Source organism: Xyrauchen texanus, chromosome 27 (genome assembly GCF_025860055.1).
Source record: "Xyrauchen texanus isolate HMW12.3.18 chromosome 27, RBS_HiC_50CHRs, whole genome shotgun sequence".
Classification (NCBI taxonomy): domain Eukaryota; kingdom Metazoa; phylum Chordata; class Actinopteri; order Cypriniformes; family Catostomidae; genus Xyrauchen; species Xyrauchen texanus.
Window position 1 is genome coordinate 37725548 of NC_068302.1, and position 24413 is coordinate 37749960.

Genomic DNA, 24413 nt, shown 5'->3' on the forward strand with positions numbered 1-24413 from the left:
TCAAATGGCGCTGTACTTCTGAACATTACTGGTGATGTGAAAACGAATCTCGTCCACCAGTGGGATGGAGCCAGTTTCCTGCCTGGCAGCCACATTGCCAGCATCATCTCGGATCATATCCGCAAACTCTGGTCTCTCCACCAACTGAAACATACATCCAATAATCCCTTAACATCCGACTTCCTTTCTGAACAAAATCCTAAAACGTACACACCCAAATTCTGAATAATACTATTGGTAAAACAATTCAAGCTAGAAACAGTTGTAAAAAGAGTTGTACAAAGAGAAAGAGAGTTAGAAAAGAGAGTGAAAAAAAAACGGCCACAGAAAAACGCCTGCACATAAGCACACACACATTTAATCAGCATAAAACAGTCAAATCTATAATCAAACCTTAAACGACCACAAAAGCGTACAGCTGTCACTCTAATAATAGATTCTAAGTAATTAAAAATAAAGTCAAACAGAGGGATATTGTATTTATTCTTGGGCTGCCACAAACTCTGGATTATGCCTTTCACATGAATGACAAATACTGACGTTATGACACAGAAATGTATAACCCTGCACCCGGAAGCAGATGTCTGGATAGCCCGGTAAGCTGTCAGTTAGATCGAAAGGAAGCTGGCCATATCCAACCTACAATAATAAACTGAGTGACATTTTTCAAGGAATCGTGAAGCGCATCACATCATCAAGAAAATAGATGTGTGTGAGCGTCTCACCCTGAGCTCGGCTGGCAGTGCACTGTCTGCGAGGAGAGCCATCTTGCAGCTGAAAGTCATGAGGATCAAGAGTCAACACCTTCACACATGTCCCAGGGCTTACTGGAGACTGAAAGAGAGAGAGCGATAATGATAAACAGCAGCAATTAAACCGCTTAAAGCAATTTTTTGGAATAACACACATAAAATGTGCCAACTACCTGACAGATATAATTGAAATCGTTAACCTCTGAAATCACACCCGTGTCTGTGAGACGCCTACCCTCTATACACTGCAAAAAATAAAAAAATAGTTGGGGGAACCCCAACCAATTAGTAAACTAGCCAATCAAAAATACTCTCGCTCGGATTTGCCGACTTCAGGTTGGTTGATATGTCTTCGGAGGGCGGGGTTTTGGAAAAAGGGTATGTCATTGCAGGAATGAGGTAGTCTGACCCTGCAATCCAAATGTGATGAATCAGCATCCAAAGGGCACTGGGAAGGGAAAACAATCTTGGCTGACATGTTTTAGGGTCGTTCCAAATCAATGAACAGCTAAGGGCCCTCTGAAACCAAAGTTTCAGTAGGTTTGAACTGATGGACCGGAAACAGACCGTACCGTACATCATAAATCTACAGATTTCCCAAGTGTAATGTAAACAAAACCAGCTGCAACAGCAAACACATTCTGTATATGTAAACAAAAACATGTGACAAACCTTATAAAAATATAAAGCTGGGATAAGAGAAAGTATTACAACACTGAAAGACACCTGTGTGTGCGTTTGTCTTTTTGGTCAAGTTTATAATTCTAATATTATTTATATTGTCAAGCCGGATCTCGCCTCCTCCTTCCCATTAATCCCCTTTACACTGGTGCCGAAACCAAGGGAGGAGGAGGGATGCGCCCTAGTGGAGTTCTCGGCGCTACCATCCACCCCAAAGGAGCAGCCGCGGCCATCCGTCGGTGTACGGAGGAGCCCGGACACCTGGAAGCGGAGGAACAGCCACCAACCGCGAGGGGAGGAGGGGCTCCCGACCAACCACCTGGAGCGGTTACCCCTGCCTGGGGTGGGGGATATCCCTACCGTCCACCAAAAACATGGTGGGACGTTCCGTCCGCCAGGGGCCGGAGGACTGCCTCGGTTGTCGTCCATTTGAGGGTGGAGGAGTGGCCAAGCTACGGCGTATCAGAGAACCGGCGAGTCCTCTCTCTCCCACTCTCTCTCCGCGTTGGCCTTTCACTCTCTTTTTTTAAAATGTTTTGTTAATTTGGCATGATCGCCGTTACGGCATGTAGGTGCCACACATTTTTTTTTGTTTCCCTCCCCTTGTCCTTCCCTCATCCAGGTAAATGGGGATGACCTGCCGGTAGAGAAAGATGACCTGGGATAAGAGAAAATATTACAACACAGAAAGTTACATACTTCAGCTTTAATAGTGAGACAAGATCACGTGTAAAAGATTTCTGCATCTGGAATAGTTCAGCCAAAAATGAAAAATCTCTCTTCATTTACTCACCCTCATGCCATCCCAGATGTGTATGACTTACTTTCTTCTGTAGAACACAAACATTGTTAGAAGAACATCTCAGCTCTGTTGGTCCTTACAATACAGGTCAACAGGGTCCAAAACTTTGAAGATTTATAAAGCATATAACGGCATCATAAAAGTAATCTATAACGCCTTGTGTCCACAAAAGCATTTTTTTTGCCAGTGCTTTTGGAGGCGCAGCGTTTTTTCAGCTGAGACACTTTGGTTGCTTTGAAATGGAATATCCGTGGAAGAAATGTGTTGCAAGTACCTAATTTCACAGATAGTTTGTGTTTTCAACAAGTACTGAGTGTAAAAATGTCGGCACAAGGAAGAGCATTTGCTCTGGCCCTTGCTCGGGATGAGGGAAGCTGAAGCATTATTTTTCATATTAATATTGTGGTAGTCTGGATTTGTCAGCTGGTACAGACATGAAAACTCGAGAGACCACCAAACTCCATTGTTGTTCAGTCATTGTACAAGTAGGAGGAAACGGGTGGTTGGTGTGGTATTCGTCCCGCCCCTCCTCCACTGTGACTGGACAGCTGGGTAAAAAGTGACAGTGACAAGCACAGCGTTTGAACATTTTTCAACTCTCATTTTGGTCTGTTCTCACCCAAAACCGATTAAATCACTTCAGAAGACATGGATTAAACCACTGGAGTCATATGGATTATTTTTATGCTGCCTTTATATGGTTTTTGGAGCCTCAACATTTTTTACCCCATTCACTTGCATTGTATGGACCTACAGAGATGAAATATTCTTTTAAAAATCTTAACTTGTGTTCTGCAGAAGAAAGACGTATCTGGGATGGCATGACGGTGGGTAAATGATAAGAGAATTTACATTTTGGGGTGAATTATCCATTTAAATTGAGCAGCGTGCATTTTGGCAACCTACAGTTGCCACAAATGTGTATTTGCAGGGTTGACCGTTTCCTCACCAAACTCATAAACCTGTTTGCACTTCACTTCTATCTCCTCTATCAGCTCACTGATCTTGCACTGTTTGGCCAAACGCTTGCAGTCCTCCACATAATTCACATCAATGTCCAAACGACCTAAGGACAAACCAGCACAAGGTACAGAGTGATGAACAACTGTGTTTGGCTCTGGATGATTAACTCTGTGTCTGGTCTGATGCTCACCGGTGTAGAAATACTGCATGATTGCACCAAATGCTGCAGGGTTGACCTGAAAAGAGAAAAGAAAATTGACAGATTAGAGTCATGAAAGTTTGATGCATAATGGTGGAGAGAATGGTTAGAAGACAGGAGTGTCTGTTCTTAATTTAACACAGCCCTGGGGACATGATAATTAATCTTGCAGTAGCTAAAAACAGCTTAAGAAAAGTGAACACCAAACTAAACACTTTCTGATGACGATATATTATTTGCAAACATACAAATTAAATACATCATTGCTACAAGCAGTAATATATCTGGTTTGACAAACAGTTTTCACACGTTTTGACAAATAAATTGTGTCATAAATTTTCATGCATCATTATGAAAGCAATGAAGGATTCATAATACATGAGACATTGTAATATATGACAGTATAAACACAATTTCTGTCAAAGATTTCACAACACTCATTTACGAGAAAGTAGAATGCCACTACAAACAAGGGGTGTGGTTTTGACTTCGGAAGTGGTGTCATTTGTGAGGTAAAACAGTGCTTACCAGTGGATGTTTGAGAGCAATTGCACTGTTGCCCTTCTACTTGGTCTCTAGCATGCGGGCAAAGTATTCTGACCGTGCACTCAGGACACACCGGTGGGCCTTAAACATCTCCCCGTGCACCGCAAACGTAACATCACTGTAATAACCCTGCTCCAGAAGTCTACAATGGGGAAAAGAATCAAAGTGCAAGATTGAGTCTGTCTGTGGTTTGTTTATGTGTAGGTATGCATGTGTAGTTTTAATCTAGTAGATGAAAATGTTTGTTAATTTAGTTAATGTTTTTGCCCCTGTAAAAATTTGCTGCACATAATGCATGATCCTAAACTGTCTAAAACATGAAATAGCCTCTAAAGTGTGGAGTATTCACAACACAGTAGCTTCTAAAATGTAGCTAATACTTCAGTATACTCATTACATGTTATTATTTTAGTTTTCACATGGTGTTAATGTTAGAATTTTTAATTGAAGTATTCTCTGTTACAGTTTGACACACCATTTTGTCATTTTGCAAATAAAATGTATAATTTTTTAAATATAATTATTTAAAAGAAACAATGTATTAAAAAATGTACGCAAATAATTTTGTCGCCGCCTGGACCGTAATAAGGACTATTCCCACCAATGGAGCAATTCAAGCTTGAAGTACAACCTGTTTTCAACAGGGGGCAGAAAGTGAAACTCCAGCTGTATAGGCAACGTGCAGATGTACTGTACAAAATATTGATGGGAAGTCCGATTCTTTTAGGCGAACCAGTTCTCTTGGACGGGTCGTTTCAATTAATCAGTTAAAAAAACAATTCAGCAGTTTATCTACGTAATCACGTAATGACATCACAAGAAATTCTAAAATCCCGGCGTCAAGGTATACACACACAAACACATTCAAATAAAGGCATATGCAAGCATATACTGTGGATTATTACATTTGATTCAATTAAGATATAATAAGGGGGCCTGGGTAGCTCACGGACTGACTATCACTACCACGAGTCGCAAGTTCGAATCCAGGGCATGCTGAGTGACTCCAGTCAGGCTTCCTAAGCAACCAATTGGCCCAGTTGCTAGGGTGGGTAGAGTAGGTGTACATATGCGTAATTTAGAGACTAAAAACGAGGCATGTTTTGCTTGGATATGCATCTATATTATCTGCAGACTACAGTTACAATGCATATTTGTATATGTATATTCTTTCTATCGAGAAAGAGAGAAAGAGATATTAGAGGCCATGTATATTTGTCTATAATATAAAGGACATGTACATTTGCTACAACATGAGTATGGTACCTATAGACTATATAAGTCATGTATATTTGCTTTGATATGTATATAAAGTATATAAAGACTAAACAGGCCAGCGCTGATGCATTAGCAATTGAAATACACTTTAACATTACATCAGTTTCTTCAAAATTAACAAAAATCTTCACTTCTTTTTGGAAATAGTTTTTCAACTAGCTCTAAGACTTGTACTTTAGGGCACTCCCAAACAAGATAATTAAATGATAGTCTCAGGGGCAATTTTACAAAAAACACAGGTACCTTCCATACTAACTTTAAAATGGTGTACCACACGTGTCTTAACCAGGAATTATGGACAATCTTATATAAAACCTCCTTCAATTTATCCGTAATGCAATTATTGTGAGATGTCACCAATATTTTGATTTAATCAAACTGTTTTTAAATAGAGATCCAATTAAAATGGTAACAGGAAAATACTGTTAATGTACTGTTACGCCAGCACCATCTTGTGGACTACTGTGGTACTGTTCTACCAGCGCCCTCTTGTGGACTACTGTGGTACTGTTCTACTAGCGTCCTCTTGTGGACTACTGTGGTACTGTTCTACCAGCGCCCTCTTGTGGACTACTGTAGTACTGTTCTACTAGCGTCCTCTTGTGGACTACTGTAGTACTGTTCTATCAGCGCCCTCTTGTGGACTACTGTGGTACTGTTCTACCAGCGCCCTCTTGTGGACTACTGTGGTACTGTTCTACCAGCGCCCTCTTGTGGACTACTGTAGTACTGTTCTACCAGCGCCCTCTTGTGGACTACTGTAGTACTGTTCTACCAGCGCCCTCTTGTGGACTACTGTGGTACTGTTCTACCAGCGCCCTCTTGTGGACTACTGTAGTACTGTTCTACCAGCGCCCTCTTGTGGACTACTGTAGTACTGTTCTACCAGCGCCCTCTTGTGGACTAATTGTAGTACTGTTCTACCAGTGCCCTCTTGTGGACTACTGTGGTACTGTTCTACCAGCGCCCTCTTGTGGACTACTGTGGTACTGTTCTACCAGCGCCCTCTTGTGGACTAATTGTAGTACTGTTCTACCAGCGCCCTCTTGTGGACTACTGTAGTACTGTTCTACCAGCGCCCTCTTGTGGACTACTGTGGTACTGTTCTACCAGCGCCCTCTTATGGACTAATTGTAGTACTGTTCTACCAGCGCCCTCGTGGACTACTGTAGTACTGTTCTACTAGCGTCCTCTTGTGGACTACTGTGGTACTGTTCTGCCAGCGCCCTCTTGTGGACTACTGTAGTACTGTTCTACTAGCGTCCTCTTATGGACTACTGTGGTACTGTTCTACTAGCGCCCTCTTGTGGACTACTGTGGTACTGTTCTACTTGCGCCCTCTTGTGGATGATTGTGGTACTGTTCTACCAGCGCCCTCTTGTGGACTACTGTGGTACTGTTCTACTAGCGCCCTCTTGTGGACTACTGTGGTACTGTTCTACTAGCGCCCTCTTGTGGACTACTGTGGTACTGTTCTACCAGTGCCTTCTTGTGGACTATTGTTGAAATGGGTTATTGTTCTGCCAGCACCCTCTTGTGGATCATTGTGTAATAAATTAACTGTTTGACTACCTCTTGTGGACAATTTTGAAATACATGTACGGTTCCAGTAATAACGATATGCTAAAAAATATTAAACATACTATTTTAATTTACAATTGTAAAATAATCTAAATTATTTGTAAACTTGTAAACATATACAAACTTAAATATGGTTAAAGATAATTACTTATAGAATTCAGGCTCACAATATTTATTTAAAAGAAATACATATCTCATATATGAGAATGGGTGAAATGTTTTACTTGTAGCAAACGTATTAAAACACTTTAACATGGAAACAAATTTTTAAAATGAGAATGTTTAAAACCAGAACAGTTTAAAGGTTAAATATGAGAGGTGTTAAGACATTATATGATGCAATACTTAATTCTCACAAATGCCTGCAATACTTATGAACTAATTTGCCTGAAATTAACTATACTTGCTGTTAACTGATCGTTATGTGTCATTAAAGGTGTCTTAATGAATAACAAAAGTGGTCTTCCATCATGCATCAGATAAAGCCATAACACTATTTCAAACATGTATATTTGTATAGGCCTCCATGTACAATTGACAGTAATGCAGTGAGCAGAATCAGCCACAAGAGGGAAGCACTGTGTCATACTATTCTGAACAGCAATGATACTCATGACTGAGATTTTGGTTTGAGTCAGTACCAGAAAACCACCGAAGGAACAAAGCCTCCCATACCATCAAATACAACTGAATCTGGAATTTTTTGCTGTCTTACTGTTCATACATCACATTACTTTATAAAATCAGAAACCGAGACTTAATCGAAAACTCTCTTAATCAAAGTTGTCTTTTGAAGTATTCTTTATCTCAGAGCTAAAATATCTTCAGACTGAGAACAACATATTCATCTGTCATTTCTTTGTGCATGAACATGCATGAATGCTTAGTATGTTTGTTCTGGACAGGTGGTGGGCAGAACAGGTTTTTCAAAGTGTGGAATGCTGGTATATTCTCATTTAAACACAATGACACACCCACTTGACAGCAAACAAGTAGCTTGCATTTGAAAAACAGTAATCACAACCAGCCAAACTTAGAGACCATCACCTCTTTCCTCTCATCCCTGTCTCCACACCTTTCCACCTCTGTCATTTTGATCATGAGTAACGTGGGCTCTGGCTTCAGTAGCCGCTCATTGGGGTCTTACACCCGTGTTGGATCATCTATACCCCGTCAGGGCAACTCTTACTTCGGGTTTGGGGACATGCCAACAATCGGGGTGCCCATCAAGGCTGTGTCTGTTAACAGAAGCCTTCTAGAGCCAATTGATCTTCATCTGGATCCAAACCTACAGGCTGTGAGAACCCAGGAAAAAGAGCAAATCAAATCTCTCAACAATCGCTTTGCCTCCATCATCAACCAGGTGAGACATTTCGCTGTCTTCTTTATATCTTCTTTCATTCAGAATACGTTGCTGAGATTCTTAAAGTTCAGCATCTACAATTAAATGTAATTGTGGACATTCAAACTCTGAAAAATTGCTGGATTGTCCTAATATCCATAAATATTAATGTGTCCTGACTGTGGTTCAGGCTTTTTAGGTTCATTTCAATTGATACACACAAAATAAATCAGCAAATTTGCTAAATCTTATAAAAGATATAAGTGCATAATAAAAGTTAAAAATAATGCACAAACAAATAGAACATTTGTCTGTAAGAAAGTATGCCTGTATGCTGTCCTCACCCTGAAAAAAAAAAAAAACATTATTTCTATGGATGCCTTTAACATCTTCACTGACTCCACATATGACTAATGTGATAGACTTCGAGTTTTCGAAATTCATATGAAAGATTTGTGTGGGTAGTAACAAGACTGAAATTGCACATGTTTATAGCCACTGAATGTGTTTTGTGAGACACAAAGTTTTATTCCTGCAGGGGGCGCTTGACGCTTGGAAAACCGAAACCTCCATGCAGGGTCGGACTGGGAAAATAAATCGTCCCGGGATTTTACATGGCAACTGGCCCAAAACTTGCTGTCCTTTTCTGCATATCATGATGCCGTTTTGTTGTCCATTATTATGCATAAACGTGACGGCTCATTTTAGCTTTTCACGGCCCATTCGGCACATTTTGCAGCCGACCCACCGGCCTGCTCGGTTCTCCCGATGGCCAGTCCATCCCTGATCGGCCCTAAAGTACGTCTGCCCACCGTGAAAATGCCTGGTATGCCAGATTACCAGTCCAGCCCTGCCTCCATGCATCTGCATTTAAATCTCAGAACGTTTTTATATCCGTTTGGAGACATCTTACACTCGATAGTATTTTTAATACAAAATGCAAATCACCCCTTCACAGCAGTATTTAGACAGTACCACAGTCACAGAGTATTTATGTATCAATTCTCTCATGTTTTCCCTCTAAAAACAAACACACATACAGGTTCGAATACTGGAGCAAGACAATAAGATGTTGGAGACTAAATGGCAGCTGCTGCAGACTGAGTCTAAGTCTGAGTCTAAACTCGAGCCCATGCTGAAGACTTACATCAGTTCCCTTCAGGCACAGCTGGATCGGATACAGAAAGACAAAGGCCATCTGGACACTGAGCTCAAGAATGCCTTCGCACAGGTTGAGCAACAAAAACAAAGGTCACTAATCATACACTTCATCTTTAGTCTTGAACCCAGCTCGAGACTAGATTATAATTCTATAATTCAACTTATAATAAACACAAAGTAGAGCACAGAACTTTTAACCATGATGCTTAATGTTAAATTCTGTATATAATGTTAAATTGAATTTTAAGGTAAAACCATGTAAACAACAGCATCCCTTAGAATAATTGACAGTACCATGGGAAATTTTCACAGTTTTAGCCAAAGTACCATTGCTACTAAATTTTTAGGTAAAATAAAACTGTAGTAACATGCTATTAGTTGTCATAAAAATAGACATAATGACAGATTCTAAAAGTTTCAATGAGATCCCATAATAATGTAGTATGATGATTTTACAGTAGGAAAGGCAAGCCCAGACAAGTTTATTTATATACTGTAGCACATTTCACAAAAACTGTCAAAGTGTCTTACGTAGCCATGATAAAGAGAAATAAAAATGACATGTATATTCTTAGAATAGATTTTTTTATATTTTTCAAATGCCTTTTATTCTATTGCTTTAGAATTGTCCCAAACCCTGACTTTCAATATTAAACTATGAAAAATCTATTCTAAGAATATAACTAATTCAAACAAATATTGAAATAAACATAAACCAATATTTACTGTGTGACAACAATTTCTGTCAAATCTGTAAAAACAAATTTGCCCACAAATGAGTGTACTTGTTAAGTTGACAAAAGTGTCACTGAAGAGCAAGCTTGAGATTAAATATGAGACAAGTAATGTTGAAAGAAAACAATCAAGTTACATATTACTTGTGAGCATAATATTGTTATTGGCCATAATTTCCAAGCTGGCATTTTGACAAATTATGCAAAAAGTTTGTGAAAGTGAAAATATTATTTTATGTAGGTATTTAGTAGACATAAAATGTTGCCTTTTTAATTCAAAAACATTACAAATTTCATTTTCATTAGCGTAATTTCCAGCACAGAATTCGGAAACTATCAAGAAAATGACATAAATCTCCTGACACACACACACACACACACACACACACACACACACACACACACACACACACACACACACACATGTTGTGTTTCCATGTTTTCTGGGGACTTTCCATAGACATAATGGCTTTTATACTGTACAAACTTTATATTCTATCCTCTAAACCTAACCCTACCCCTAAACCTAACCCTCACAGAAAACTTTCTGCATTTTTACATTTTCAAAAAACATAATTTAGTGTGATTTATAAGCTGTTTTCCTCATGGGGACCGACAAAATGTCCCCACAAGGTCAAAAATTTCGGGTTTTACTATCCTTATGGGGACATTTGGTCCCCACAAAGTGATAAATACACGCACACATACACACACACACACACACACACACACACACACACACACACACACACACACACACACACACACACACACATGTTGTGTTTCCATGTTTTATGGGGACTATCCATAGACATAATGGTTTTTATACTGTACAAACTTTATATTCTATCCCCTAAACCTAACCCTACCCCTAAACCTAACCCTCACAGAAAACTTTCTGCATTTTTACATTTTCAAAAAATATAATTTAGTATCCCGCGACCCTGTACACAGGATAAGCGGTTGATGATGGATGGATGGATGGATGGATAATTTAGTATGATTTATAAGCTGTTTTCCTCATGGGGACCGACAAAATGTCCCCACAAGGTCAAAAATTTCGGGTTTTACTATCCTTATGGGGACATTTGGTCCCCACAAAGTGATAAATACACGCTCACACACACACACACACACACACACACACACACACACACACACGCACACACACACACACACACACACACAAAGTTGAAGAAACAACATTAATAAAAGAACATCAATTGAGATCAAATTACTTACAATGGTAAATTGTTGAAAGGGCTGTGTACTGTATACTTACATTCAGATTCCTTCTGACAGGTATGAAGATGAAATTAACAACAGAAACAAGGCAGAAAATGAGTTTGTTTTTCTAAAGAAGGTAAGACAAAATCTATTTAATATTGAAATGTTGTCTGAGACTTTCCTTTTTACTTCAGTGCATAAATCCATAAATCTGGGTCAAAGTGACATAAAATGATGAAGCAGGTCACATTAAAGATGGTTCAAATATCATCTACTAAGCTAATAAGAATAATTGCACGGTTCTGACAGGATGTTGACTCAACTTACTTGGGTAAAATTGCCTTGGAAGATAAAATTGCTGGAATCCTGGAGGACCTGAATTTCCTTAAGAGCTTCAACGAACAGGTAGAAACTTACATACCAAAAATATCTCTGTCTAAGCACTGGACATTATTCAGAAGTTCTTACATCATCTGTCTCACTTTGCAGGAGCTGCGTGAACTTCAGGCCGACATGAAGAACATGTCTGTTGTGGTGCAGATGGACAATAGTAGGCAACTGAACATGGAGCAGATTGTCACTGATGTAAAGAACCAGTATGAGGACATTTCTGGACGCAGCCGACAGGAAGCCGAAACCTGGTACAAGAACAAGGTGAAGATCATTTGTGCAGATGTGTTCAGTCTTTAGATATGCATACACATCAGAATAGGGAAAAAATTGGATCTCAGTGATTTCGACCGTGGCATGATTGTTGGTGCCAGACTGCTGATCTCCTGGGAGATCTAGAGTTTTCTCTGAATGGTGCCAAAACACCCTGTGAGGGACAGTTCTGCGGATGGAAACGCACCGTTGATGAGATATATAACTCAAGATAATCACCCTATACAATTGTAGTGGATGAGCTACAACAGCAGAAGACCACGACGAGCACTTTATTAGGACCATAGTGTTCCTAATAAAGTGCTCAGTGTGTGTATATATTTCAATGTAATGTATTTCTACATAGAATTGCACATAATGTATCTGTTTGTTTTTCTTCCACAGTTTGACTTGATCTCATCGCAGGCTGACCAGTGCAACTCTGAGCTGAACAATAATAAAAGCACAATGGCTGATTTGAAAAGGCAGATAATGCGGCTGCAAAATGAGATAGCCACAGCTAAATCACAGGTAACAACCTACCACTATACCAATCACTATAGCAACTGTGTCTACATTTTATCACCATGACAGCCGTGAGCATCTTTTTTGAATGCACTGATAACTCTCTCTACAAGTATGAAGGTAAACAGCTTGTAAATTTAGAATAACAGTGGTTTTGGATACCAGCTGTAATTCTCTGCTAATTTGCAGCGTGTGGGTGTGGAGGGGGAAATCGCAGAGGTGGAGCGTTGCGGTGAGGAGGCGGTGCTTGATGCTAAAGAACGAATCAAATCCCTGGAGAACACGCTGCAGAAAGCCAAACAAGATATGGCCAAACAGATTCGCAACTACCAGGAACTAATGAATGTCAAACTGGCACTGGATATTGAGATAGCCACCTACAGGAAACTACTGGAAGGAGAAGAGAACAGGTGAAACTGTAAAACATCTGACTGAATCAAACATTATAAATGATTATTTTTAGTATTTTAGTATTATCCTATTACATGTGACCTTTTCCAAGATGCAATCATTTAAATGTTGAGACTTTCTATTTTACTTTAGTGCATAAAAAATGTGTTTCTGGGTCGAAATGACTCATGATTATAGACCAGGTCACACATATATTATTATTATATATTGTATTATATCAGTACATTCATTATGAATTAACTGAAATAAGTGATCAAAAGTCTTCTCTCCTATCAGGCTTGGGCTGGACTCCACTATAAACCTCCATCTAATCCATAAACATCTGTGATCAGTAAGAATCTGACTGTCTACACATTACTTCACATAACTGGTGCTCAATACAACAAATTGCACTTATGTTCTCATTGCTGAGAAAAAAATCATGATTGAGCCAATAATAGAGCACAAAGATGAGGATAATGGAAAAACAGTAGCGAAACCAAAGATGTATAAAAAAAAAAAATCAATAAAGTTACATTCAAGTTTTTCTTTAAAAAGTGTGCCCTTCTTTTAAACACCCCTGTATAATAATACATAGAGTGAAACAGTGACAAGATTGTTTCCCAGATTATAATCCCACAGCAGGTTGTGTTATTTCATCTAATGTAAAAACAAAAGTGTACATGATGAGACACAGTAAGAACATTGTCATTTTACTCTAACTTTAGAGCTTCTTCTTAAAATGTATCATTACAGTTTACTATTTCAAGATAGTGAAATAATAACTAGTCACAGCCGTGACTAGATGACATACAGCTTTTGCTAAAGTCACAAACAGTTTAACTTTTAACAGCTTTGAAAACATTTTTCTGTTCAGCTGTCTCCAACTATTTCACTCATATACATACAAACAGTTAGATTATTTTCTATAAGATTGATATACAGACATTTACAATAGACAGACAGACAGCTAGAATGGATAGATAAACAGACAGACAGCTAGATTAGACAGACAGACAGACAGACAGCTATAAAAGGATAGCTAGACTGACAGTCAGCTACAACAGATAGATAGACATACAGACAGACAGACAGCTACAATAGACAAGACAGACAGACAGACAGAAAGACAGCTACTATAGATAGACAGACAGACAGCTATAAAAAGATAGAAACAGACAGACGGCTACAATAGATAGACAGACATACAGACAGACAGACAGCTACAATAGAAAGACAGACAGACAGACAGATGGCTACAGTAGATATATAGAAAGACTGACAGCTACAATAAATAGGTGGAGAGACATTATGCCTACATTATGATTCAGTTTATTGTGCACACAATCTACTTCCTCGTGCTGCTCAGACAAAACAGCAACAGCCAGCACGTTGTAGACTTAGACATGTGTCACTGATAAATACCAGGATTTCTCTTTTTAGAATCAAGATTTAGACGTCATATGAAGAGGATCTTCAGCCATGCAATAGAGTGCCTCTTACATAACACACTGTAAGCACAAACAGTTTCACTTTTAACTTTGAAACAGCTTTGACAACTTTTTTCTTTTCAGCTGTCTCAAACTACTTCAGTCATATACAAACAGACATAAGTTTGAAACCACTTTGTGTTATTTTCTTCTTTTCTATTAGATAGAAAGACAGACAGACAGACAGCTATAAAAATAGAGACAGACAGACAGCTACAATAGATAGATAGACAGACAGACAGCTTCAATAGATAAATAGACAGACAGACAGACAAACAGCTACAATAGACAGGCAGACAGACAGCTACAATAGATAGATAGACAGACAGACAGACAGCTACAATATATAGGTGGACAGACAACAGCAATATATAGACAGACAGACAGCTATAAAATATAGGTGGACAGGCAGACAGACAGCTACAATAGATAGGTGGAGAGAAAGACAGACAGCTACAATAGATAGACAAACAGCTACAATAGACAGGCAGACAGACAGCTACAATAGATAGATAGACAGACAGACAGACAGACAGCTACAATAGATAGGTGGACAGACAGACAGACATCTACAATATATAGGTGGACAGACAACAGCAATATATAGACAGACAGACAGCTATAAAATATAGGTGGACAGGCAGACAAACAGCTACAATAGATAGGTGGACAGATAAACCGACAGACAGCTACAGTAGATAATCCCACAGCAGGTTGTGTTATTTCATCTAATGTAAAAACAAAAGTGTACATGATGAGACACATTAAGAACACTGTCATTTTACTCTAACTTTTGGAATTTTTTCCCTCAGGGAGTGAGACAGGATTCCAAGAAATGTAGCTAACTAATGTAAACAGCCCCCTTAACAACCTCGATGAAAGATAACTCTTTCATTTTTATTTATCTTGCATCACTGAATCTGTTTCACAAGATTTGACTCTCTACCAAACAAACAACAAACAAATACAGAAACAAACAAAAATATATAGTTGCTAAGCAACCACCTCCAAACCCTTCCCAATGCAAAATAAATGTAACTAATAATGACTTTAAAAGAAATATTGAAAATAAAAGGTACAAATAAAGGTACGAACAGTTAAGGTACCAATATGTCGCTAGAGGGCGCTGTTTTGATATTTACATTTGTTTGGTTGAGCTTTGACAACTTTAGTGGAGTCAATAGTTTTGTGCATATAATTTGTTTACAGAGCTTTTTATGTGTTCCTGAGAGGTATGGATGGGTTTATTTGTTCTTAGATGACCGAGACATTATGAAGATTTGCTCTGACAAAGCAGCACCATATAATAGGTAAATATGTGAGTAAAACAAGAGCATGACATTCTGTGCTCTAATACTTTTTTATGGCCCAGTCTAATAAGGAGGTTCAAGTAGCTTTCAGTTTATTGAGCACACAATCTACTTCCTCGTGCTGCTCAGACAAAACAGCAACAGCCAGCGCGTTGTAGACTTAATTAGACATCCGTCGTTGATAAATACTAGCATTTCTCTTTTTAAAATCAAGATTTAGACGTCATATGAAGAGGATCTTCAGCCATGCAATATAGTGCCTCTTACATAACACATGGTAAGCACAAATAATTAGATAGACAGGCATAAGTTTGAAACATATTTGTGTTATTTTCTACTTTTCTATAAGACAGATATAGCCTACAGAAAGACAGACATTTACAATCTAGAGACAGACAGCTAGATAGACTGACAGACAGCCATAAAATAGTTAAATAGAAAGCTAGAATATACAGACAGACAGACAGCTACCTACAGTAGATATCTAGACAGACAGATAGAGACAGACAGACAGCTACAATAGATAGATACAAAGGCAGCTAGACAGAAAGACATACATTTACAATAGACAGACAGACAGCTAGAATATATAGATAAACAGACACATAGCTATAAAAAGATAGATAGACTGACAGACAGCTACAACAGATTGATAGATAGACAGAGAGCTACAATAGAAAGATAGACAGGCAGACAGCTACAATAGATTGATAGACAGTCAGACAGATACAATAGATTGACAGACCGACAGATACAATAGATAGACAGACAGACAGATAGATACAATAGATACGTACAGCTACAATAGACAGACAGAGAGATACAATAGATAGGTAGACAGACAGGTAGTTACAACATGTGGAGAGGCATTGTTACGCTTTATAAGGGGTACAAGTAGTTCTCATTCTAGAGAGCATTTGATTGGACAAAAAGATATATGCCTCTGAATAGAGATATTTTGGGCCTTTTTTCCAAGAAGAGAAAAAAATATAATTTTAAATGTGTATATCTGCTTAAATGGCACCTATTATACCCCTTTTCACAATATGTAATTTAAACCTTTGGTGTCCCCAGAATGTGTCTGTGAAGTTTCAGCTCAAAATACCCTACAGGACATCTATTATACCATGTGGAAAATGCCAATTTTTGAGTGGGAATAAAAACTAGCTGTTTTTGTGTGTGTCTTAAAATGAAAATGAGCTGGTGCTCCCCACCCGAATCCAGAATAGGTCAGAGTTTTGACATCTCTGTTTCAGACAACTAGACATCATAAGCAATATGACTGACAGCACAAATAGAGGTGTTCAGCCTAAAATGTTTGAACCGGAGTCAGACACTGATGAGGGAGAGACTCCGTCACAAGTAACAACTTTGAGAATGAACCAGGAAGTTTCCAAATGGTTATTTGATAAATTAATTAATTTGTTGTAGAGTTTTTTTCAGCAGTTTTGCAACGATGGATGAGGAACACACACACACAAATACTGTTACAACATTCGCTATGCGCTATAACGAAACAACACAAACAAACATGTCCGTCATCAGTGTCCATCAACAGTCATGGACAGGGCCTGTATAAAGTGACGTCGTCTTGTTCTGAGACACTGATTATGATTAATGGGGATTAAAAATAAGGACTGGGTAGATTTTTATCATTAGGGTGGTTGTGTACACACACTGCCAACACACATTTATGTTCAAACACCATGTAAATGTGTATTTTGCATAATAGGTCCCCTTTAAGGTTTATTTGGTACATTTTTAGGAGTACACTAGCAGATAGATGACATCAGAATTATCAAACATTCTTTCTTCTGCTGAACACAAATTAAGATTTTTTAGAAAATACTATAATTCCAAATACCATAATACCTTTTTGTACTGTACATCTTCACATTCTTCACCGCCTACTAGGCAGGGAGGAGAAGTTATTGTAAAAAATAACATAAATATTAATCTGTTTCTCACCCACAACTATCATATCACTTCTGAGGATATGGATTTAACCACTGGAGTCGTATGGATAACTTTTATGCTGCCTTAATGTGCAGATAAACAGTTTACCATGCGTTATTTATCCTGTCAGTCTGATGCAAAGCCATCTCAGTCTGGGCGCCATCACTCACCTGGCAACAGCGCTGGCTGAGGGGCGAGAGACCACGCTGGATTTGTCCTGGGCCAGACTGGAACATGGATCAGTCAAGATCATCTATGATGCACTCACAAACTCCATGCTACTGCCACTAATGTAAGATCATTTTTATATGTTTTGGCTTTTGTCTGCCTTTATTAGATAGAACAGTGTCAGACAGGAAAATATTGGGACATTGTTAAATGTAATTTGTAATAAAAAATATTCCCCTAGTTTTGGACCATATTATATTGCATCATTCTTAGTGTGAGAGATTTTCCTGTTATGATATGTTGTCACTGGACACGTAGTGGATGTAAATGTTCAGGCAGCATGCTTATGGCTGCAATCAAAGTTTTTCTTTGTTTTTAATGGTTTTGCATGTATTTTGCAGTCTGGATTCTTGCTCTCTGACAGCTGCATCCATGTCTGCATTATCGTAAGATGGTAAGATCTGACCAGCGGTTATTCAAAGCTTTGAAGCTTTGAATACTAAATCTGTCAAGGACATTCAATACAACATCACTAAGTTAAGGAATTTCATAAAAGTCATGATGTGCCTTTATTACAGCATTTTTGCCTGCGAGTTGACTGGCTCCTTCTGCTCCTCTCTGGCAGCTGCCCTCCAATCAGAACACTACCATCTGACTGAAATGGACCATCTGTCTGTTAATGAGCTCGCCAATCAGGAGCAATGCTAATATGTGATGCCCTGAAAGCTCCTAATTGTACACTGGAAAAATTGGGGTATGTATGAGTTTATTTTTTTATTTTATCCCTAATAATAATGTATAAAAATCATTAACCATGCTAAAAGACAACAACAGCAATAGCATTCACATGCACTGATTTCTATTATGTTATATATTTGAGAGTGAAATCATATATTCAGCTGGAAATAATCCAGGGTGTGATTTGAATTAGCTTGCGTCGAAAGGAGCCAGTTGAGGTGGTTTGGGCATCTGGTAAGGATACCCCGTGGGCGCCTCCCTAGGGAGATGTTTCAGGCATGTCCAGTTAAGAGGAGACCTCGGGGAAGACCCAGGACTAGGTAGAGAGATTACATCTCCACACTGGCCTGGGAACGCCTCAGGGTCCCCCAGTCAGAGCTGGTTAATGTGGCTCGGGATAGGGAAGTTTGGGGCCCCCTGCTGGAGCTGCTGCCCCCACGACATGACTTTGGATAAGCATTTGAAGATGGATGGATGGTATTTGAATTTATCCAGTAGAATTTGACTGGACCATATGGAAATGGGGAGGGCTTAAATATGTAAGGCAATGTTGGCAATATTGTTTTTACAATACAATTCTAGTATTATTATTATTATATTTCAGAGTTGGAGAAACTTATATCATTATCATGATTAAATTGTCAACTTTTTTTCTCTACAATGCACTGATTAATAACACACAATAAGAACGATATAAACATTTTTAAAGCTAAAGAAATTTAGATTTCATGTCAAAAATCACATGTCAAAGTCATTTGAAACAGTGATGCATGTTCTCAGGAGGGTTGTTAATGATGTGAACATGAAGCAATTTGAGTTTTGACATCTGGCTTGTCAGTCTCACAGTAGAACTGAACAAAGTGGGTGATACTGGATCCAAACACGTGTTGGGGGCACTGAGACACAAAAACTGCAAACTACAGCACCTGGAGTGAGTAATCCTCATTCACAAACACTGGGAACAAGCAGTGCACAAAGTACACACATACTGTATATAGAGCAGATTCAGTGAAAATTCTGTCATTATTTACTCACCATCACGTTGTGACGTGTGACTTTCTTTATTCCATAGAACACAAAGGGACACATTTTGAAGATATTTGCTTAATGATCCTTTCCATTAGGGCTGAACGATTAACCAAGATAAAATCTCGAGCGAGGGCTGTGATTTAATTAAATAAATATTCTCAACTCACTGCCCGCTGTGCTGCGTCTATGTGCATGGCTGTTTTATCTGTAGTGTGCTGCTTTCTTAAATACATGTAAATGGGATCACTGTATTACACATGTGGGATCACTGTATTACACATGTGGGATCACTGTATTACACATGTGGTTTCAGAGTGATTCTGTGCTCCATACACACAAACTCTATCTATCTGGTGCTCTGAGTGACAGGTGTGCTCTGAGTTCAGTCAGGTGTGCTAACGTGCACTGAGCGCATTATTTAAAGCGCCTCAGATTTACTTTAAATGCACATTTGCATAATTTCACATGCCTATGTTTAGCCGCTACAATTTATTATACACATTTTAATGTGAAATAACCACACAGTATTTTACTGTTAAAAGGCTGTTGTCAACTTGAAACAACATAAATGTCCGTCCCTTGAGTTTTCAAAATAAAAGCTTCACCGATATAAAGGCTTGAGGGTTTGCCGGGACTGCATATTAAGTTACGAAATTATTAAAGAAATAAATAAATGTCTTAACATTCTTATTATTAGTGTATTAATATCAAATTCAAGTTGACTGGGTTTCAAATAAATAATTATGAAAAGTGATTGTGATGCTTCCAAACTTACACAACTTGTTTACAAACTGGACATGGCTACTTGATATGAACTATTTGAACTGTCATGAGCATGCTAAGGAGAGCTAGAGAAGATGTCAAGATAATCAGTGAATAAAGACTTTAATATTAGTCTATTTCTTACACAATCAGATAATTTGGCTTCAAAAGCTTTGGAAAGTAGCACTCGAGTTTTATGGTCGACATTTATGATACATTAATGGTGCTGCTTTTGTCATTATATATGGAAAAGAGCGGCCAGGATATTCTTCTGAAGTTTCTCTTTTGTGTTTCACAGAAGAAAGAATGTCATATGCAAATGGAACAACACGAGGATGAGTAAATTATTACATAACTTTCAATTTTGGGTGAACTGTCCTTTTAAACTGCACCCGATGATGTGCCTTATACCTGTGTTTTCTTGTTTTTGCAGTCTGGAGGTGATGTCACTGACTCATGTGTTGTTGCCAGCAGCAATTTATTGACACTCAGCCTTAAGATCAATGGCCTGACGGACTCATCTTTACCACAGTTGGTCATATTCATGCAGGACCATCCAATCATGAGCTTATAAAGTAAGTTCAGTCCACTCATGTAAATATGCTCTCGTCACACTTCAATATGATGTACTATCCATAATAACATATTATAGAGTTATTTTTGTCATATTGTTTCCAGTCTGCAGTATGACTTCAGTGAGGATTTTTCTGAATTGATGGAAATCTGCCAAAAAATCCATTACTAGAGAAACAAACCCAAAAAGTTGGGAACACCTGGATATTTATTCTGCTAAGTAGTACTGGAACCTTTGTGAGAAACCTTACTTGGTTAAGCATTTGTAAATGGCATAAACTCTGATACATCGGATGCATTCATAACCAAATTTACTTATCATTACTAGCCAACTCTTTCTTTGCACCAAAGCTTCGCCCTCTTGTGGCCTTTTTACAGATTTGTGTATGACCATTTTGACTCTTTTGCTTTGATTTATCATTGGACTGGCATTTTTATGGTTCTTATGTATGCTGAAAAACCCTCAAAATACATTTAATAAAAAAATTGACAAATGGAGCTTACAAATACAATGATATATTTCACAGTACATGTTGAGAACATTATTCTGAGGACTTTTCCACTCTCTGCATGGACGGTAACAGCTTAAGGAGACTGAGGCACATAGAGATGAATGGTCAGTTTGAACATTTTCAACAGAATAGTGTAAATAAACTGATGCATACAAAATTTCAACTGAGAACCAATGACATAACCTCACAGTATTGGTCATTTTCATCAGGGCCGGCCCATGGGTTTGTGGGGCCCTAAGTGAAATCATGAAAATAGGCTCCCCGTTGTGAAAATTGTCATATCTCTAAAACATCATAGAACCACTGAAAACGTGATTAGCAGATTTTTCAAATAGAAAGCACTAAAAAAGAAGCACTATATTGTATTTCTCGGTAATAACGTGTCCAATAGCTTTTTTCCCAACATGTTTGGTTAAAATGTTCTTGCATGAATAAGGGAATATGCGTATTTTACAAGTCACCATTTTCCAGATTAATTGCTCATATGTTTACTCTATTTGAGTTTTTGCATCTTTATAGCTGCAGTCCTTTAATTCCTTCCCCAGCAGATTATACTTGAAAAAACGTTTCTTCTATCCTTTACATAAAATAAGCCTCAAAGACTCAAATAGCCACAAAGCAATATTTTTCATAAAATTTCCTGCGTTTATGTCAGGTGTGTGCATTATTCAGCAAGGTGCGATCTGTGTCTAATAATAATGTAAAAATAACCCATGCTCAGTTCCCAGTAATGCTTTGCGTTATGAATAAATTATGCAGATAAGTGTGTACTGCTTAGCTTTACTTCTTGCCAATTTTAGCTACACTGTTGTTATTTTATTTGTTGTAACTATTAGTTATTTGTCTTTTTGTGATTTATTCAGAGCTCATTTTATACTTAATATGTTGTTTTTCGTTTTTACCATCATTGTGATTTGTATTTTAAAAGATCAGGTCCACACATGTTGCATCGCATCCTGTGTGTGAGCGTGATAGAAACTATTGAACTTTCAAAATAAAAGTCATCAATGTTAATCTTATTACTTGTTCATTTACTTTGCATGTGTTCGTGGAACCCCCCAAGACATGTCGGGCCCCAAGACGGCCACCTATATCACCTCCTTTAGGAGGGGCCCGACCCTGATTCTCATTGTGACACACACACACATGTTGGGTTTCATGTTTTATGGGGACTTTCCATAGACATAATGGTTTTTATACTGTACAAACTTTATATTCTATCCCCTAACCCTAACCCTAATCCTAACCCTCACAGAAAAAACTTTCTGTATGTTTATTACATTTTCAATAAACTAAATTTAGTATGATTTGTAAGAGGTTTTCCTCATGGGGACCGACAAAATGTCCCAACAATGTCCAAAATATTGGGTTTTACTATCCATATGGGGCATTTGGTCACCACACACACACACACACACACACACACACACACACACACACACACACACACACACACACACACACACACACACACACACACACACATCCTGCTGAAAAGACATAGCCCAGCTGAATTTCCATGCATTTCAGGTTGGTTTAAATGCTGGTTTGGTGATGGTCTAGCTGGTCTATCAGCATAGTTATGCTTTTCCCACATACAAATACTGCATTTTTGCAACACTCACACACACTTATTACTGTAACCCTGCACTTCTTTCACTGATGTTCCGGATGGTTCTGCAAGCAGCAGATGAACCCAGCAACAGGCTGACCCTCAAAACAGATCTCGTACACTGCATTAAAAAGAGGAAACCTGCAGGGAAAAACATGTTCAAATATGTCCCATTTTAAATAGCACTTTGATTTTGTATAAATGCAGACAATAGCACACAACATTTTCTTATTTTTATTCTTACTTGTCAGGTAGGCCTTTGTTTTTAAGTATGGTGTGGACCTCAGCGGCTGTGGCTGGACCCTGCAGTTTCTGACCATTTAACATTTCCTTTTCAAGTTCCTCAAGAGACTGAAACACAGAGAATTGAATGATAATTTACACTCAGAGAGATAATTACTGCTGCGCATAACACAACAAAACATTTATGTACAGAGTCAACCTTTATCCCCCCTTAAACCCCATTATTTCCCTCCCAATCCCCAACCCCACCCCAACTCCCAACAAACATCCCAGTAGCCCATCCAGAGTACACACGCAGATAAAAATAAATAAATAAAAGAAATTAAAAAATGTATGTATGTATGTATAATATATATATATATATATATATATATATATATATATATATATATATATATATATATATATATATATATATATATATATATATATATATATATAATAAATACACACATTTAAAGTCCCTCTCCACAGTCCCTCCCCAAGAGCCCTCAAAAAATACCAAGTAACTGCCCCAATTTTTTCAAACAACTCCCGGTTGACTAGCCCGGTGTATTTTAAGTGCTGTGAAAAGTCACCATTTTATTGCCTTTTTTGATCACCTTTCAACTTTTTTCTACAAGTAAACTAGTGTATCTATGAGTTAAAATGAGGTCATGGAAACTGCAAGTATGATAATTACTGGGCAACAGTATTATGTATAAATAAAATTACATATTTTAAATAGGGCCTATAAACACCTCGAAATTATATATATATCTAATAGTCCCTCCCCGAGAGCCCTCCAAATATACCAAGTAACTGCCCCACTATTTTCAAATAACTCCCGGTTGACTATCCTTCAATGCGACACCTCCTCAAATGCCGCAACCATGCCTATCTCTGTGCACCACTCCTGAAATGAGGGTGACCAGCCGACTTCCATCCCCTAAGGATGACCTGTCTGCCAGTCATAAAACCAAAAGTGTAAGAAAAAGACTCTCTGTTTTATAAATCTAGCAAAAAGCTTCCCTGCTTTGTCATTTGACTCAAAGTATGACTGTCTTGTCCTGAATAGCTAAAACTCCACCTTCTGCAACAAAATAGTATTATATCTGTATTTCAGTTGGGTCAATTCTCTGAGGCCATTAGATGACATTCTGCACTTCAGCTCTGCCAATAAGCAACTTAAACAAAAAGACAAACATACCAAGTTGT

At 38.2% G+C, this 24413-nt stretch overlaps 2 protein-coding genes and 1 pseudogene across 5 annotated transcripts in view; 1 reads left to right on the plus strand and 2 right to left on the minus strand.

Annotated features, from left to right (window-relative positions):
- Positions 1–7894, minus strand: LOC127620695 (ankyrin repeat and BTB/POZ domain-containing protein 1-like; annotated as a pseudogene).
- Positions 7840–22846, plus strand: si:dkey-222n6.2 (keratin, type II cytoskeletal 8). 4 transcript variants are annotated; one of them, XR_007967762.1, is made up of 14 exons: positions 7840–8165; positions 9187–9395; positions 11342–11402; positions 11576–11671; positions 11756–11920; positions 12314–12439; positions 12623–12843; positions 13121–13175; positions 17710–17871; positions 18149–18201; positions 18326–18501; positions 19324–19416; positions 20710–20851; positions 20955–22846. XR_007967762.1 is itself a non-coding variant. In XM_052093766.1 (8 exons), the coding sequence occupies exons 1-8, from the start codon at positions 7902–7904 to the stop codon at positions 13170–13172; spliced, it is 1194 nt and encodes a 397-aa protein (XP_051949726.1). In that variant the 5' UTR covers positions 7840–7901; the 3' UTR covers positions 13173–13343. The 4 variants fall into 4 exon arrangements, 1 of the variants encoding a protein (XP_051949726.1); XR_007967761.1 differs by having other exon boundaries at positions 20575–22846; XR_007967760.1 differs by having other exon boundaries at positions 20710–22846.
- Positions 21051–24413, minus strand: part of gpd1a (glycerol-3-phosphate dehydrogenase 1a) — a 14699-nt gene continuing 11336 nt past the window's right edge. Inside the window, exons 7-8 of the mRNA XM_052093767.1 lie at positions 23218–23324; positions 21051–23114 (exon numbers count right to left, since the gene is read on the minus strand). Coding sequence (XP_051949727.1) covers positions 23018–23114; positions 23218–23324 — 204 coding nt within the window. The 3' untranslated portion in view covers positions 21051–23017. The remainder of the gene's footprint in view (positions 23115–23217; positions 23325–24413) is intronic.

Coding starts and splice junctions, on each gene's coding strand:
- si:dkey-222n6.2 (XM_052093766.1), top strand. CDS start 7,902: ATGAGTAACGTGGGCTCTGGCTTCAGTAGCCGCTCATTGGGGTCTTAC. Junction 11,672..11,755: donor TTAAGAGCTTCAACGAACAG/GTAGAAACTTAC, acceptor CTCACTTTGCAG/GAGCTGCGTGAACTTCAGGC. Junction 11,921..12,313: donor AAACCTGGTACAAGAACAAG/GTGAAGATCATT, acceptor TTTCTTCCACAG/TTTGACTTGATCTCATCGCA.